General features: G+C 36.6%; 1 protein-coding gene across 1 annotated transcript in view; it reads left to right on the forward strand.

Annotated features, from left to right (window-relative positions):
* The window catches only part of DNAH12 (dynein axonemal heavy chain 12), a 230,090-nt gene that overhangs the window by 90,021 nt on the left and 121,527 nt on the right, over positions 1–18,542 (forward strand). Inside the window, exons 19-23 of the mRNA XM_060161532.1 lie at positions 8,090–8,275; positions 8,900–9,100; positions 12,068–12,262; positions 16,761–16,882; positions 16,977–17,259. Coding sequence (XP_060017515.1) covers positions 8,090–8,275; positions 8,900–9,100; positions 12,068–12,262; positions 16,761–16,882; positions 16,977–17,259 — 987 coding nt within the window. The remainder of the gene's footprint in view (positions 1–8,089; positions 8,276–8,899; positions 9,101–12,067; positions 12,263–16,760; positions 16,883–16,976; positions 17,260–18,542) is intronic.

The following is an 18,542-nucleotide window of genomic DNA, read 5'->3' on the forward strand; positions in this document are numbered from 1 at the left end:
GCATATATATACGGGTCTTTTTTTTTGTATCCATTCGGCGAGCCTGTGTCTTTTGGTTGGAACATTTAATCCATTCACATTTAAGTTATTGATATGTATGTTCCTATTACCATTTTCTTAGTTGTTTTGGGTTTGTTTTTGTAGGTCCTTTGCTTCTCTTGTGTTTCCCACTTAGAGAAGTTCCTTAAACATTTGTTATAGAGGTGGTTTGGTGGTGCTGAATTCCCTTAGCTTTTGCTTGTCTGTAAAGCTTTTGATTTCTCTGTTGAATCTGAATGAGATCCTTGCTGGGTATAGTAATCTTGGTTGTAGTTTCTTCCCTTTCATCACTTTAAATATATCATGCCACTCCCTTCTGGCTTGTAGGGTTTCTGCTGAGATATCAGGTTTTAACCTTATGGGAGTTCCCTTGTATGTTATTTGTTGTTTTTCCCTTTTTGTTTTTAATAATTTTTCTTTGTCTTTCATTTTGGTCAGTTTGATTACTATGTGTCTCAGCATGTTTCTCCTGGGTTTATCCTGCCTGGGACTCTCTGCACTTCCTGGAATTGGGTGTTTATTTCCTTTACCATATTAGGGAAGTTTTCAACTATAATCTCTTCAAATATTTTCTCAGGTCCTTTCTCTCTCTCTTCTCCTTCTGGTACCCCTATAATGCAAATGTTGGTGCATTTAATGTTGTCCCAGAGGTCTCTTAGACTGTCTTCATTTCTTTTCATTTTTTCTTCTTTATTCTGTTCCATGGCACTGAATTTACTATTCTGTCTTCCAGGTCATTTATCCATTCTTCTACATCAATTATTCTGCTATTCATTCCTTCTAGTGCATTTAAAAAAATATATTTATTTTATTTATTTATTTTTGTCTGAGTTGGGTCTTCATTGCTGCATGGGCCTTCTCCAGTTGTGGCGAGCGGGGGCTACTCTTCATTGCAGTGCACGGCCTTCTCATTGCGGTGGCTTCTTTTTTTGCGGAGCATGGGCTCTATGCGTGAGGGCTTTAGTAGTTTTGGCACGTGGGCTCTAGAGTGCAGGCTCAGTAGTTGTGGTGCATGGGCTTAGTTGCTCCATGGCATGTGGGATCTTCCCAGACCAGGGCTCGAACCCATGTCCCCTGCATTGGCAGGCGGATTCTTAACCACTGTGCCAAACAGGGAAGCCCCTTTCTAGTGCATTTTTCATTTCGGTTATTGTATTGTTCATTCTGTTTGTTCTTTAATTCTTGTAGGTGTTTGTTCTTTAATTCTTCTAGATCTTTGTTAAACATTTCTTTCATCTTTTCGATCTTTGCCTCCATTCATTTTCCGAGGTCCTTGATCATCTTCACTATCATTATTCTGAATTCTTTTTCTGGAAGGTGGCTTATCTCCACCTCATTTAGTTGTTTTTCTGGGGTTTTATCTTTTCCTTCATCTGGTAAATGGTCCTCTGCCTTTACATTTTGTCTATCTTTCTGTGAATGTGGTTTTCATTCCACAGGCTACAGGATTGTAGTTCTTGCTTCTGCTGTCTGCCCTCTGGTGGACGAGGCTATCCGGTTGATTGCTTTCATATCTGAATAAAAATTGTTATGTACTTATTATTTTATCATTAGTTTACTGTTTTTTCTTTGTTATTGGCTTGAATTTTTAATGATAGATTTATTGAGATATAATTCACATATAAAAGTTCACCTTTTAAATTATGTAGTTCAGTGGTTTCTTAGAATATTCACAGAGTTGTGTGATCATCACCACTATCTAATTTTAGAATAACTTCCTTACTCCAAAAAGTAAGCCCATGACCATTAGTAGTCACTGTCCATTCCCTCCTCCTCCCAGGCCCTGGTGTCCTATGAATCTACTTTCTGTCTCTATGGATTTATCGATTCTAGACATTTCATATAAATGGAATCATGTTGTTATATGGTCTTGGTGAATGACTTCTTTCTCCCTAGCATGTTTTCAAGGTTAACCCATGTGGTAATATGCCTCATACTCCATTCTTTTTTTTTTTTTTTTAATATTTATTTGGCTGCACCAGGTCTTAGTTGCGGCATGTGGGATCTAGTTCCCTGATCAGGGATTGAGCCTGGGCTTTCTGCATTGGGAGTGCGGAGTCTGAACCACTGGACTGCCAGGGAAGTCCCCATTCGTCTTTATTGATAAATAATATTCCATTATATGGATATACCACATTTTGTTTATCCATTCATCACTTAATGGACATTTGTGTTGTTTCTACTTTTTAGCCATTATGAGTAATGTTGCTATGAGTACTTATGTAAAAATTTTTGTGTTCTTATGTGTTTCACTTGATTTGGGTGTATATGTAGAAGTGGCATTGCAGGGTCTCATGGTAATTCTATGTTTAACTTTTTGAGGAACTGCAGACTGTCTTCCAAAGTGGCTGCACTGTTCCCACTTGCAATGCATGGGGGTTTCAGTTTGTCCACATCCTTGCCAAATTGTTATTGTCCATCTTTTTTTTTTTTTTTTTTTTTGCGGTACGCGGGCCTCTCACTCTTGTGGCCTCTCCCATTGCGGAGCACAGGCTCTGGATGCGCAGGCTCAGCGGCCCTGGCTCATAGGACCAGCCACTCTGTGGCATGTGGGATCCCTCTGGACCGGGGCACGAACCCTTGTCCCCTGCATTGGCAGGCAGACTCTCAACCACTGCACCACCAGGGAAGCCCTGTCCGTCTTTTTGATTATGGCCATCCCAATGTGTGTGAAGAGGTGTCTCATTGTGGTTTTGATTTGCATTTACCTGATAACTAATGATGCTGAGCATCTTTTCATATGCATATTGGCCATTTCTATGTTTTCTATGGAGAAGTGTGTGTTCAGATCCTTTGCCCATTTTTAAATTGGGTTATTTACCTCTTTTTATTCAGTTGTACAAATTCTTTATATATTCTAGATACAAGTTGCTTATTAAATATAGATTAATTGATCAGAAGTGTGTGGGTTTATTTTTCTGGGCTCTCTATCCTGATCCGTTGATCTGTGTGTCTGTTTTTGTGCCAGTATAATATTGTTTTGATTACTGTATCATTGTAGTATAGTTTGAAATCAGGGAACTTTTTTTTTTTTTTTTTGTATTTTTGGCTGCGTTTTTTTTTTTTTTGGTCTCCGTTACTGCATGCAGGCTTTCTCTAGTTGTGGCAAGCAGGGGTTACTCTTCATTGCGGTGTGTGGGCTTCTCATTGCCGTGGCTTCTCTTGTTGGGGAACACAGGCTCTAGGCATGCGGGCTTCAGGAGTTGTGGCACATGGGCTTAGTTGCTCCATGGCATGTGGGATTTTCCTAGACCAGGGCTTGAACTCATGTCCTCTGCATTGGCAGGCAGACTCTTAACCACTGTGCCACCAGGGAAACGCTGATACCTTCACCTTTGTTCTTCCTTCTCAAGATTGTTTTAGCTCTTCAAGATCTTTTGTATCTTCATACAAATTTTAGAATTATTTGTTCTAGTTCTGTGAAAAATGCTGTTGGTATTTTGATAGGGATTGCATTAAATCTAGATTGCCTTGGAGGGTATAGTTATTTAAACAATATTAATTCTTCAAATCTATGAGCATGGTATATCTTTCCACCTGTTTGTGTTGTCTTCAATTTCTTTTCTCAGTGTCTTGTAGTTTTATGAATCCAGGTCTTTTACCTCCTTAATTAGATTTATTCTCAGGGATTTTATTCTTTTTTATATGATCATAAGTGGGGTTATTTTCTTAAATTCTCTTCCTGATAGTTCATTGTTAGTGTGTAGAAATGCAACCTATTTCTGTTAATTTGGTATCCTGTAACTTTACTGAATTCATTGATGAGTTCTAGTAGTTTATTGGTGGCATGTTTAGGATTTTCTATGTCATTATCATGTCATCTGCAAATAGTGACAGTTTTATCCCTTCTGTTTCAATTTAGATTCCTTTTATTTCTTTTTCTTGTCTGATTGCTGAGGCTAGGACTTCCAATACTATATTGAATAAAAGCAGTGAGAATGAGCAGCCTTGTCTTGTTCCTGAACTTAGAGGAAATGTTTTCAGCTCTTCACCATTGAGTATGATGTTATCTGTGGGCCTGTCATATGACCTTTAATATGTTGAGGTATGATCCCTCTGTACCCACTTTGTTGAGACTTTTTATTATAAAAAGATGTCGAATTTTGTCAAAAGCTTTTTCTGCATCTATTGAGATAATCATATGATTTGTATTCTTTAATATGGTATATCACATTGATTGATTTGCAGATATTGAACCATCTATGCATCCTTGGGATAAATCCCACTTGATCATGATGTATGATTCTTTTAATTAATTGTTGAATTCAGTTTGCTAATATTTTGTTGAGGATTTTTGCATCTATGTTTATCAGTGATGTTTGCCTATAATTTTCTTTTTTTGTGTTGTCTTTGATTTTGGTGTCCAGGTGGTGCTGATCTTGTAGTATGAATTTGGAAGCATTCCTTTCTCAGCAAATTTTTTGGAATAGTTTCAGCAAAGGCAGTCCTTCTTTAACTGTTTGATAGAATTCACCTGTGAAGCCATCTGGCCTGGACTTTTGTTTTTTAGGCATTTTTTATTATTAATTCAATTTCATTCCTGGTAATCAGTCTATTTGTATTTTCTGTTTTTTCCTGATTCAGTCTTGGAAGATTTTACATTTCTAGGAATTTATTAATTTTTTTCTAGGTTGTTTATTTTAGTGGTGTATAATTTTTTGTGTAGTCTCTTATGATCCTTTGTATTTCAATGGTGTCAGTTGTAACTTCTCTTTCTGATTTTATTTATTTGGCCCTCTTTTTTATTTTTTATCTTAATGAGTCTGGTTAAAGGTTTATCAATTTTGTATATCTTTTAAAAGTACCAGCTCCTAGTTTCACTGATCTTTTCTTTTTAGTTTCTATTTTATTTATTTCCACTCTGGTCTTTATTATTTCCTTCCTTCTACTATCTTTGGGTTTTGTTTGTTTTTCTTCTCCTAGTTCCTTCAGGGTAAGGTTAGATTGTTTGAGAATTTTCTTATTTCCTGAGGTGGGCTTGTTTGCTATAACCTTTCCTCTTAGAACTGCTTTTACTCTGTCCCATAGATTTTGGAATGTTATGTTTTCATTTGTCTCAAGGTATTTTTAAATTTTCTACTTGAGTTTTTCGGTGACCCAATGATTCTCTCTTTTTGTGTGTATCTGTTATATGTTTTTGGTTTGTGGTTACCAGGAAGTTCATATATAACAACAAATAGGTGTCTATTTTAAGTTGATTTCTTAAGTTTGAACACCTTACATTTTTACTAACCCTCCAAATGTTTTATGCTTTTGATATCATATTTTACATCTTTTAATTTTTGCCATAACTACTATTGTAGATATAGATGATTTTTACTACTTTTGTCTTTTAACATTCCTACTAGATTTATAAGTGGTTGATCCACTATTTTTACTCTATGTTTGCCTTTACCAGTGAGATTTTTCCTTTCATATTTTTTAATTTCTGGTTTTGGCCTCTTCCTTTTCCTTTAAGAAGTCCCTTTAACACTTCTTGTAAGGTCTGTTTGATGGTGATAAACTCTTTTTGCTTTTTGCTTATCTGTAAAACTCTTTGTCTCTCCTTCAGAGATAAAGATAAATCTGAAAGATAACCTTGCCAGGTAAAGTATTCTTGGTTGTAGTTTTTTCCTTTCATCATTTTGAATATATTGTTCCACTTCCTTCTGGCCTGCAAAGTTCCTGCTGAAAAGTCTGCTGATAGTTTTATGGGAGTTCCCTTATACAGTACATAACTAGTTGCTTTTCTCTTGCTGCTTTTCAGGTTCTCTCTTTATCTTTAATTTTTGTCATTTTAATTATAATGTGTCTCAGTGGGTACCTGTTTAGGTTCATCTTGTTTGGGATTCTCTGTGCTTCCTAGAGCAGGATGTTTGTTTCCTTCTCTAGGTTAGGGAAGTTTTCAGCTAATGTTTCCTCAGGTAGGTTCTCTGCTCCTTTCTCTCAATTTTCCCCTTCTGGGACCCCTATAACATGAAAGTGAGTACACCTGATATTGTCTCAGAAGTCTCTTAAACTATCCTCATTTTTTAAAATTCTTTTTTCTTTTTTTCTGTTCAGCTTGGATTATGTCTACCACTCTGTCCTCCAGATCACTGATCCTTTCTTCTATATTATTCTATCTGCTGTAGATTCCTTCTAGTGTATTTTTCATTTCAGTTAATGTATTATTCAGCTCTGATTTGTTCTTCTTTATATTTTCTAACTCTTAGTTAAAATTCTGTGTTCATCCATTCTTCTGAGTTCAGTGAGCATCTTTATGATTATTACCTTGAACTCTTTATTGAGTAGATTGCTTATTTGCATTTAATTTAGTTATTTTTCTGAGCTTTTGTCTTGTTCCTTTGTTTGGAACATATTCCTCTTGCCTCCTCATTTTACCTAATTCCCTATGTTTATTTCTATATATTGGATAGGACTGTTATGTCTCTTGATCTTGGAGAAGTGACATTATATAGGAGACATCCTATGAGCTCAGCAGTGCACTCCCTCCTGGCTACTAGACTTTATGCTCCAGGGGTGTCCTCTATTCATGCTGCATGCTCCCTGTGTTGTGGAAGAGCTAACTGTTGAGGGCATATTGGTTGGTGGGGCTGGCCCTTGGCCTGTCTGGCTGTGATGCTCTGACTCATGCAGTTGTTGTGGGTGCCCTGGTGGGCAGGGCAGTCTCCTGGTGAGGCTGACTGTGTAGCTGGGCAGTGCACCCTCTTTGGGACCACAGGTGGGTGGGGCAGGATCCCTGTGCATTTGACTATGTGGCCTGGTGGTGCAGAATTGCTGTGGGCCCTCTGGTGCACAGGGCAAACCCCCAGCACTAATAGGCTAGAGGGAGGATTTCTAAGTGGTGCTTGCCAGTGCTGGAGTCAGTCAAATAGAACAAGATCCCCAAAATGGCTGCCACCAGCATCTCCATCCACAGGGGGAATCCCAGAGGCCTCCTGCCTCTCCGGTAGTCTCTCCAAGATCAGCAAGTGGGTCTGACACAGGTGACTTTCAAACTACTGCCTTTTTGCTGGGACTTGGACCGTGTGAGATTTTGCCTGTGCCCTTTAAGAGTGGAGTCTTTTTCCTACAGCCCTCCATCTCTCCTGAATGGAATCCCCACTGTTTTTCAAAGCCAGACGTTCTGGGGGCTTGTCTTCCCAGTGCAAGACCTCCAGGATGGGAAGGCCAACATGGGTCTCAGACCCCTTGTTCCTCGGAGAGGACCTCTGCAGTGGTGATGTCCTTTTCATTTGTGTGTCACCAACCTTAGAGTTTGGCTCCTGACAAGATTGCATCTCCATTCCCCTACCCATCTTATTGTCACTCCTTCTTTATATCTGTCATTGTGGAAAATCTTTTCTGCTACTCTTCAGGTCATTCTCATACATAGTTGCTGTATAAAGTAGTTGTAATTTGGTGCTGTGCTCATAGGAGGAGGTGAATTCAGGGTCTTGCGACTGGCATCTTGATCCCCCTCCTCCCCCATATCTTTTATTTATTTATATTATCTCAGTGGCTGAGACACTCAATATAGTGTTGATTAGAAGTATTAATAATGGGTATGCTTATCTTGTTCCTGATTTTAAAGGAAGTGTTCTAATGTCAGTATCAAAAGTGATGAACTAAGTGTTTTTGCTGAATATTTAATTTTTATTTCCAAACAGTTACATTTTGGCATTTTGTTGCAGGCTTTTTCCCATTTATGTTTTGTGTGTGTATTTATAACTATATATTATATTATGTTGTGTTATACTGTATTTTTCTCCATATAATATATAGAATAAACTTAACTTTGTATTTCCATAATAATAATATGACAGTTTTAATTACTGTAGTTTTATCATATACTTTAATATCTTATAGAACATTTATATCCCCCCTTTTTCTTACTCTCATAGTTTTCCTGGCTATTTCTACATGTTTATTTGTGCAGATGAACTTTAGAATAATTTTGTTACTTTTTCTCCCCTTCCAAATCTAATTGGGATTTTGATTGGACTCATTAAGTATATTACCTAATTTCAAGTGTATGTGTATGGAATTCAAATGAGTGACTCATTATTGTTTCTATTTTCACCATTAGGAATACATCCCTACTGTCTCCATCCTATGCAATCCAGGAATGAGAACACGTCACTGGAAGCAGTTATCAGAAATTGTAGGCTATGATTTAACTCCAGACTCTGGAACTACAATGAGGAAAGTTTTAAAATTAAACCTTACACCATACTTGGAAAAATTTGAAATTATAAGTGCGGGTGCAAGCAAGGTAAATATGAAGATCAACTGAAATACTTTATTTGATGAGTTTGTTAATCATATAATCATAGTTTTTGTTGTGGTTGAATGTATAGTACTGGCTAGCAGTGGGAGGAGATGGGGTAAAGTAGTGGAAGACCACTCTTATTTTTCCCCACAAAGTGTCTGCTTCTCTATGATTTCCTTGTCCTGAATCCAGAGTAGAAATGGTTCCTTTGACCTCTTGTTAATTCTGCCACATTCTGATATGCATGGATGATATGCTAGTCTTGATATATAATTGTTCCATTAAGAATGGAAATAGATGCATGTGTGTGTGGCATGTGATGTGTGTGTATTCTAGCAGAGTAAGTGAGGCCATCTAGTGTTCTCAGAATACACTGAAAACATCTTCAGATTATAGACTGCAGAAAAGCCACTTCAGGGAAAATCCATCAGGTCTTTCATTCTGCTGTCTGTTTTAATACTGACAGCAGTAGTTTTCAGAGCAAGTGAATTTTTAAAAACTACATTGTCATTTTCCATAGGAATTTTTTAATTGTTTTAAAACTTTTCTAACTTACAGACAGTTGCAGATTACCTTACAAAAATTGCTGTGTAATGCACCAAATTCTTTCTTCTTTTTCTCATTTAGGAATTTTCATTAGAGAAATCCATGCATACAATGATGCGAACTTGGGATGATATTGCTTTTCATATAAGTCTATATCGTGATACTGGAGTCTGTATTCTTTCTTCAGTAGACGAGATTCAGGCTCTCCTTGATGATCAAATTATAAAAACACAGACAATGAGAAGCTCACCTTTCATCAAACCATTTGAAAAGGAGATCAAGGTATGTTAAATATGATAGTCAACTCCTGGTCATTTATAAAAACTGCAATCTTATTACATATATGCTCTTGTGAAAATAAGTCAGTTTGTTGGATAGCTTTGGTGAAATATAGAAATAGATAACTTAAAATTAATGTGAAAATATATAGAACAGATGAGCCATTAACTGTAATGATTTTTAAAAGAACAAATTATATTTTTATTAAGAAAAATCTTCTCCAATGACAGTGATAGATTTGGAAGGAAAACTGTATCATTTAATCTAACTGTAGACAGCCTAGACCCTGTTTCATGCTATATTCTTTTTTTTTTTCACTTTATTGAGTATTTTATTGACATAAGCTTTGACCGAGAAGCATAAAGTTTTCAAAATATCTTTTCTTATAGGCAGAAAATCAATCTGGTTATTTTAATAAATATAATTGTTCAGAATGGTTGGCTGAGCAGTTAAAGAATATCTGCTGTCATTATTTAGTGGATGTGGGGCAGGAAAATGGTGTTGAACATGGAGGAGAAAAGAAGAAATAAATTTTCAACATGGTGGTGCTATAAGGAAATGGTATTAAAGTGAAAGAACGAATATAATAATTTTGAGTTTATGCAGGAGTGTTATATTATAAAACAAAATAGACTTTGGACACTTCTTATTTTCTTTATACAATTCAATAGCTGATAAGACAAAACATGAATTTTACACTCTGAATTAAAAGAAATATTTTCTTCAAAGGGCAATGAATAAATTCTCATTTAAAGATTGTTTCAAGTTGATGCTAATCTTCTTTCTTTTTTTTAAACATCTTTATTGGATTATAATTGCTTTACAATGGTGTGTTAGTTTCTGCTTTACAACAAAATGAATCAGTTATATATATACATATGTTCCCATATCTCCTCCCTCTTGCATCTCCCTCCCACCCTCCCTATTCCATCCCTCTAGGTGGACACAAAGCACAAAACTCCCTGTGCTATGTGGCTGTTTCCCACTAGCTACCTGTTTTACATTTGATAGTGTATATATGTCCATGCCACTCTCTCACTGCATCCCAGCTTACCGTTCCCCCTCCCTGTGTCCTCAAGTCCGTTCTCTACCTCTGTGTCTTTATTCCTGTCCTGCCCCTGGGTTCTTCAGAATCATTTTTTCTTTTCTTTTTTTTTTTGATTCCATATATATATGTTAGCATACGGTATTTGTTTTTCTCTTTCTGACTTACTTCACTCTGTATGACAGTCTCTAGGTCCATCCACCTCACTACAAAAAACTCAGTTTCATTTCTTTTTATGGCTGAGTAATATTCCATTGTATATATGTGCCACATCTTCTTTACACATTCATTTGTCAGTGGACACTGAGGTTGCTTCCATGTCCTGGCTATTGTAAATAGAGCTGCAATGAATATTGTGGTACATGACTCTTTTTGAATTGTGGTTTTCTCAGGGTATATGCCCAGTAGTGGGATTTCTGGGTCGTATGGTAGTTCTACTTTTAGTTTTTTAAGGAACCTCCATACTCTTCTGTATCAATTTACATTCCTACCAACAGTTCATGCTATATTCTCATAACTTGTAGTGAAGTTCTGTATACTATACTTTATATTTGGGAACAAATAACTTGAGGGTCTTTTAGAATAATTAATGAAATATTGTCCACTTGACAAAAACAAATGATATTTGAGACTGTAAGATTATTTAATGTCCTTATAGTTGATGTGGGTAAGTACACAAAGCAAATAAATTATAATAACTAATAGTTTTATAGGTAGTATCAAAATTCAAACTGGAGACTATATAAAATGGGGAAAAGATCAACAACAAGTGGATTTTTCCCCTGATATTTATTGACTTCTAAATGTGTGCCAGATACTACTCTAGGGGTTTTACATTTATTAACCCATTTAATCCCCATAGCAGACCCTCAAGGTAGGCACTGTTATTATCAGTAGTCATAGTTAAGGGAACCAAGGCATAGAGGGATAGGTAAGTTACCCAAGTTCACACAGCTAATAAATGACAAACCTGGAATTCATAAAAGGCAGTTTGATTTTAATTTAAGCATAAAGAGTGTATTTATAGAACACCTTGGCTTTCAATATTTGGAGAAGACAAACAGTTGTGTTCTTCCAAAAAGACATGAAGCTGCACATTTTCCCTTGAATCAGGCTGACCTACCCTTTCCTGGTAAGAAGTTATGCTTTTGCAGATATTTCTTGTTTAACAAAGGAGAATTTACAATACAAGTTTGAAACCACTCTTAGAGCTTTTAAAACAAAAATATGAGGCCAATCTCTTGATATATAGGACCTTAGGCCATATATTTAAGAAACAAAGAGCTTATATGAATGATCTTTGGCTAATGAAATACCTTATGGATTCTAGGAGATCTGTGACAATAAGGAAGACTTTTTCCCCCAAATGCATTGATGTACAGCACGGTTTCTCAACCTGGTTCTAATGACATTTGGGGCTAGATAATTCTTTGTTGTGGGGGCTGTCCTGTATATTGTAGGAAGTTTAGCAGTGTCCATGGCCTCTGGATAGATATACCTCTAGATATTAGTAGAAATACCTCTAGATATTAGTAGAAATCTCACCCCACCAGTTGTGACAAATGAAAATGCCTCCAGACATTGTCAAATGTCCTTTGGGGTGGGGGCAAAATAGCCCCTAGGTTGATAGCTACTGGTGTAGAGCAGGATGTATTCCTGTATGCTTTTTGGACATGGGACAGTTCACCTAGAGATTAGGAAATTGGTCTAAATAACTACAGTCATTTGCAATTGTGAGTTCCAATGATTTAGGAAAACTTCAGACCTCCTAGAGCTTTTCAAAGCCCATGTGAGACACTATAAGTGACTATGAGCTGTTTTGCATTGATTCAAAAATAATAATAAATTTAAAATACATATTCCTTGCTATAATTTATGGGTTTTCTTTAATAACTGGAACTTAGAATACTATGCTTTTCATTAAGGCCTGGGAGGACCGTTTGATTCGAATACAAGAAACAATTGATGAATGGTTAAAAGTACAAGCTCATTGGCTGTACTTGGAGCCCATTTTTTGTTCTGAGGATATCATGCAACAGATGCCAGAAGAAGGGCGTCAGTTTCAGACAGTAGACAGACATTGGAGAGATATCATGAAGTTTTGTGCAAAAGATCCAAAGGTGAAGTGTTTCTTTTCTCTGTTTCAAATAAAGGGGAATCTTTATTTTTGGCTATTACAGAAAGCATTTGGCTTTTTTTCCAAGTACAAAAATAAAACCTGCTCATTGTATACAAACTGGAGAGCTCAGAAAAATATAAGAAAGCATAGATAATTTTACTTTTCAATTCATAAGCTACACTACTCATAACTCTTTAATATGTATAGTGGAGCTGCTTCAAACATTCATTTAACTCACTTGGCTTCTACTATGTATACTCAGTGATCCCTCTTATAAAAATAAATAGTAAAATAAAATAAAATGAAGAAAGCAAGAGGGTGGGAGAGAGAGACAGACAGAGACAGACAGAGAGAGAATGAATACAAACGAATGAGTAGTGCATGTGATTCACCTGAGTTTCTACTCAATGACTCTATATGCTTGGGGGTGATGGGAAAAAAGAGTCAGCAATTCTCTCAGTTGGTTTCACTTGCTATGTCTCTCTCCTAGTGAGTATAGCACCTTGTTGAGTGCGATTTTAATGTTGAAAGACAGACCATGTATTTTTCATACGCATAGTATACAAAGTTCATAGATATATATATCCACTTTTTAATCTGGTATTCAACTTAAGAAATAACGATTTGTTTCAATGCTGGATGAAAAAGTAGCTGTGCTGGGGACTTCCCTGGTGGCACAGTGGTTAAAAATCTGCCTGCCAATGTAGGGGACATGGGTTGGATCCCTGGTCCAGGAAGATCCTATATGCTGCAGAGCAGTTAAGCCCGTGCACCACAACTACTGAGCCTGCACTATAGAGCCTGCGAGCCACAACTACTGAAGCCCACGCACCTAGAGCCTGAGTTCCACAACAAGAGGATCTCCTGCTCACCACCCACGCACAACAATGAAGACCCAATGCAGCCAAAAAGAAAAGAAAAAAAAAAAAGAAAAACTAGCTGTGCTGAACTGTTGAGAGTCAATAGTACTGAAATTTATGAGTTGCAAGGATTTCCCTTACATGTTGACTTTAGAACCTTTGTAAGACATTATTTCTTATAGAACAGAAGTCAGCAGTTTTTTCCTGCAAAGGGCGACATGGTAAATATTTTAGGCTTTGTGAGATGTACAGTGCTTTTCGTAACTACTCAATTCTGCTGTTGTTGTAGTAAGAAGGCAGCCAAAGACAATATGTAACTGAATGGATATGTCCATGCTACATCAAAACTGTTTATGGACAACTGACATTTTCATGTACCATGAAATGTTATTCTTCTTTTAATTTTTGAACCTTTTAAGAGTGTAAAAATAATTCTTAGCTTGATGGCCATGTAAAAACTGGCAGCACGCAGAAGCAAGAAGAGCTACAATCCTGCAGCCTGTGGAACAAAAACCACATTCACAGAAAGATAGACAAGATGAAAAGGCAGAAGGGCTATGTAACAGATGAAGGAACAAGATAAAACCCCAGAAAAACAACTAAATGAAAATGGAGATAGGCAACCTTCCAGAAAAAGAATTCAGAATAATGATAGTGAAGATGATCCAGGACCTCAGAAAAAGAATGGAGGCAAAGATCGAGAAGATGCAAGAAATGTATAACAAAGATCTAGAAGAATTAAAGAACAAAGAAACAGAGATGAACAATACATAACTGAAATGAAAAATACACTAGAAGGAATCAATAACAGAATAACTGAGGCAGAAGAACGGATAAGTGACCTGGAAGACAGAATGGTGGAATTCACTGCTGCAGAACAGAATAAAGAAAAAAGAATGAAAAGCAATGAAGACAGCCTAAGAGACTTCTGGGACAACATTAAATGCAACAACATTCACATTATAGGGGTCCCAGAGGGAGAAGAGAGAAAGGACCCCAGAAAATATTTGAAGAGATTATAGTCGTAAACTTCCCTAACATGGAAAAGGAAATAGCCACCCAAGTCCAGGAAGCACAGAGAGTCCCATACAGGATAAACCTAAGGAGAAACACACTGAGACACATAGTAATCAAATTGGCAAAAAATAAAGACAAAGAAAAATTATTGAAAGCAGCAAGGGAAAAATGACAAATAACATACAAGGGAACTCCCATAAGGTTAACAGCTGATTTCTCAGCAGAAACTCTACAAGCCAGAAGGGAGTGGCATGATATACTTAAAGTGATGAAAGGGAAGAACCTACAACCAAGATTACTGTTCCCAGCAAGGATCTCATTCAGATTCGACAGAGAAATCAATAGCTTTAAAGACAAGCAAAATCTAAGAGAATTCAGCACCATCAAACCAGCTCTACAACAAATGCTAAAGGAACTTCTCTAAGTGGGAAACACAAGAGAAGGAAAGGACCTACAAAAACAAACCCCCAAAATTAAGAAAATGGTAATAGGAACATACATATCAATAATTATCTTAAATGTGAATGGATTAAATGCTCCAACCAAAACACACATGCTTGCTGAATGGATAAAAAACAAGACCCATATATATGCTGTCTACAAGAGACCCACTTCAGGCCTAGGGACACATACAGACTGAAAGTGAGGGGATGGAAAAAGATATTCCATGCAAGTGGAAATCAAAAGAAAGCTAGAGTAGCAATACTCATATCGGATAAAATAGACTTTAAAATAAAGAATGTTACAAGAGACAAGGAAGAACACTACATAATGATCAAGGGATCAATCCAAGAAGAAGATATAACAATTATAAATATATATGCACCCAACACAGGAGCACCTCAATACATAAGGCAACTGCCTAGAGCTCTAAAAGAGGAAATCAACAGTAACACAACAATAGTGGGGGACTTTAAAAAAAAATAGTGGGGGACTTTAATACCTCACTTAGACCAATGGACAGATCATCCAAACAGAAAATTAAAAAGGAAACACAAGCTTTAAATGACACAGTAGACCAGATAGATTGAATTGATATTTATAGGACATTCCATCCAAAAACAGCATATTACACTTTCTTCTCAAGTGCGAATGGAACATTCTCCAGGATAGATCACATCTTGGGTCACAAGTCAAGCCTCAGTAAATTTAAGAAAATTGAAATCATATCAAGCATCTTTTCTGACCACAACGCTATGAGATTAGAAATCAATGACAGGGAAAAAAATGAAAAAAACACAGACACATGGAGGCTAAACAATATGTTACTAAATAACCAAGAGATCACTAAAGAAATCAAAGAGGAAATCAGAAAATACCTAGTGGGCTTGCTTCCCTGGTGATACAGTGGTTGAGAGTCCACCTGCCATTGCAGGGGACACAGGTTCATGCCCCGGTCCGGGAGGATCCCACATGCCGTGGAGTGGCTGGGCCCGTGAGCCATGGCCACTGAGCCTGCACGACCAGAGCTCCTCAACGGGAGAGGCTGCAACAGTGAGAGGCCCACGTACCAAAAAACAAAACAAAACCTAGAGACAAATGACAATGAAAACACGATGATCCAAAACCTATGGGATGCAGCAAAAGCAGTTCTAACAGGGAAGTTTATAGCTATACAAGCCTATCACAAGAAACAAGAAAAATCTCAAATAAGCAATCTAACCTTACACCTAAAGGGACTAGAGAAAGAAGACCAAACAAAACCCAAAGTTAGCGGAAGGAAAGAAATCATAAAGATCAGAGCAGACATAAATGAAACAGAAACAAAGAAAACAATAGCAAAGATCAATAAAAGTAAAAGCTGGTTCTTTGAGAAGATAAACAAAATTGATAAACCATTAGCCAGGCTCATCAAGAAAAAGAGGGAGGGCTTCCCTGGTGGCGCAGTGGTTGAGAGTCCGCCTGCCGATGCAGGGGACACGGGTTCGTGCCCCGGTCCGGGAAGATCCCACATGCCGCGAAGCAGCTGGGCCCGTGAGCCATGGCCGCTGAGCCTGCGCATCCAGAGCCTGTGCTCCGCAACGGGAGAGGCCACAACAGTGAGAGGCCCGCGTATAGCAAAATAATAATAATAATAAATAAATAAAATGGATGACTGATAAGAAATAAATAAATAAATAAATAAACATTAAAAAAACAGTGGCAGCACAGTGTATACAAATATCAAAGCATCAAGTTATATGTCTTAAATATATACAATTTTTATTTGTCAATTATACCTCATAAAAGCTGAAAAACAACAGCAACAAAAAAGAAACTGGTAGCAGACTGGACTTAGCTCATGGGATGTAGTTTGCCAACTCATACCATAGATTGTTTATAGTTGACAGTTGTGAATGCAAAAATTAAATCACACACCAACCTAGCAGACTTTTTCCACATCATATAGGAGAAATGAAAATATGCATGACAATCATAATTTCTCATTTATAACTAGCATCTTTGGATAAGAATATTTGTGATTTATTGAATTCTAATAGTTTTACATTATAAAAAAATTTCCTGACAATTTTCATAAACCTTTTTTGACACCTTAACATTTTTGACATATAAGTTAATGTTTAAGTCTTATCATAATATCTGATATATAAGTGCTGACCGGAACGAATTGGTCTCTTTTAGGTTCTTGTTGTTACTTCTTTAACAGGTTTACTGGAAAAACTGCAGAACTGCAATGAACTTTTGGAGAAAATTATGAAAGGCCTTAATGCATATCTTGAAAAAAAACGACTTTTCTTCCCTCGGTATGATGGATAATCAATTGTGGTATAATTTAAGCTTTTTCTGATGTGTGATGAATTATAACTAAAACTTTTGTATTTGCATGTTTTTCCCTAGTTTTTTCTTCTTATCTAATGATGAAATGTTAGAGATTTTGTCAGAGACCAAAGATCCACTTAGAGTTCAGCCTCATTTAAAAAAATGCTTTGAGGGCATCACTAAATTGGAGTTCCTTCCCAATTTGGACATTAAAGCCATGTATAGCTCTGAAGGTGAGCGAGTGGAGCTGATTGCACCTATTTCCACGTCTGCAGCGCGAGGTGCTGTGGAAAAGTGGCTCATTCAAGTAGAAGATTTGATGCTCCGGAGTATTCATGATGTGATCGCTGCAGCCAGGCTGGTATGTTTCCTAGGATTTAATGTATATCCTATATTCTGTAAGTGCTTTCTTTTAGGAGGTTTTGAATGGGTACCAGTAAATGAACACCTCAGGTCTTACTATTTTAAGGCTTTTATTTTCTTTACTCTTTGTTCCTAACATTATTATTAAAATAATAATAGTAGTAAGAATTGATAATAATATGTGATTAAGTGCTACAAAAGAAAAAAGTGTTATGAGAAAGAATAATAAGGTGTATATAATTTAGAATGGGGGTGGTGGGTTGCTAGTGATAGGCTCTTAGAGAAAGTAAAATTGAAACTGAAACCCAAAGGATAAGTAGGAATTAACCAGATAAATAGCAAATGGGAGAGCACCTAAGTATCCTGTGTTAAGCCCCTGAGATAAGAAAGAACCTCAGACATGGGTGTTAAATGCATGATCTAGTTTACTTATTGCTATTTACACTCAAACAGTTACTTAAAAACTCAAAATGAGATGAACCAACATTAACGGAGGATCTATAATATTTGAGAGAAATATAACACGTAGGCACTACATGTACCTCACTTTTGCTAATTCAATTAACCTAATCTTGAATGATAAACTTCAGTATATTTCTTCCTTTAGGATCACAAAGGAACAGTTGTGTAGTAAAAATGTCATTTAAAAAGGCTTTGCAGCCTTATATCCAGCAACTCACGTTATATGAATGAGGAATCCTTTTCCTTCACCAAGAGCCCTATGAGAATCATCTTCTTGCAGTGACTATTCTGTTCAGCTTCAATGTTCCTGCAGATAAATCTTGACTTTTTCTCTCCTTTTTTCTATTTATGATTCCAAACAAACTAAAACACATAGGAAAGAATCAACATTGTCCATGAAAGTATTTCCTTAATCCATATAGAAATTTACCTTCTATGTACCTAGCAATGGCTCATCAATTATATGAAACTCAGCCTTCTTTGAAACTTAGGTTAATTTGTCATTTGCATTTATCTATAAATATTGCTAATAAAATGCATTTTAATAATAGATATTTATATCCTTATGTTTAATATTCTTTTATCTAAGGTGGTGTCATTGTATTAAAAATATAGTTTCCAGGGAACTCCCTGGCAGTCCAGTGGTTAGGACTCGGCGCTTTCACTGCTGTGGCCCGGGTTCAGTCCTTGGTTGGGGAACTAAGATCCCGCAAGCCGTGCCGCATGGCCAATTAAAAAAAATATATATATATAAAGTTTCCTTTAGTATCGACTCTTCATACTTTGTCCCGCGGTTGTTTTTTTTCAGTTTTTAATTTG

Source organism: Lagenorhynchus albirostris, chromosome 10 (assembly GCF_949774975.1).
Source record: "Lagenorhynchus albirostris chromosome 10, mLagAlb1.1, whole genome shotgun sequence".
Taxonomy (NCBI): Eukaryota; Metazoa; Chordata; class Mammalia; order Artiodactyla; family Delphinidae; genus Lagenorhynchus; species Lagenorhynchus albirostris.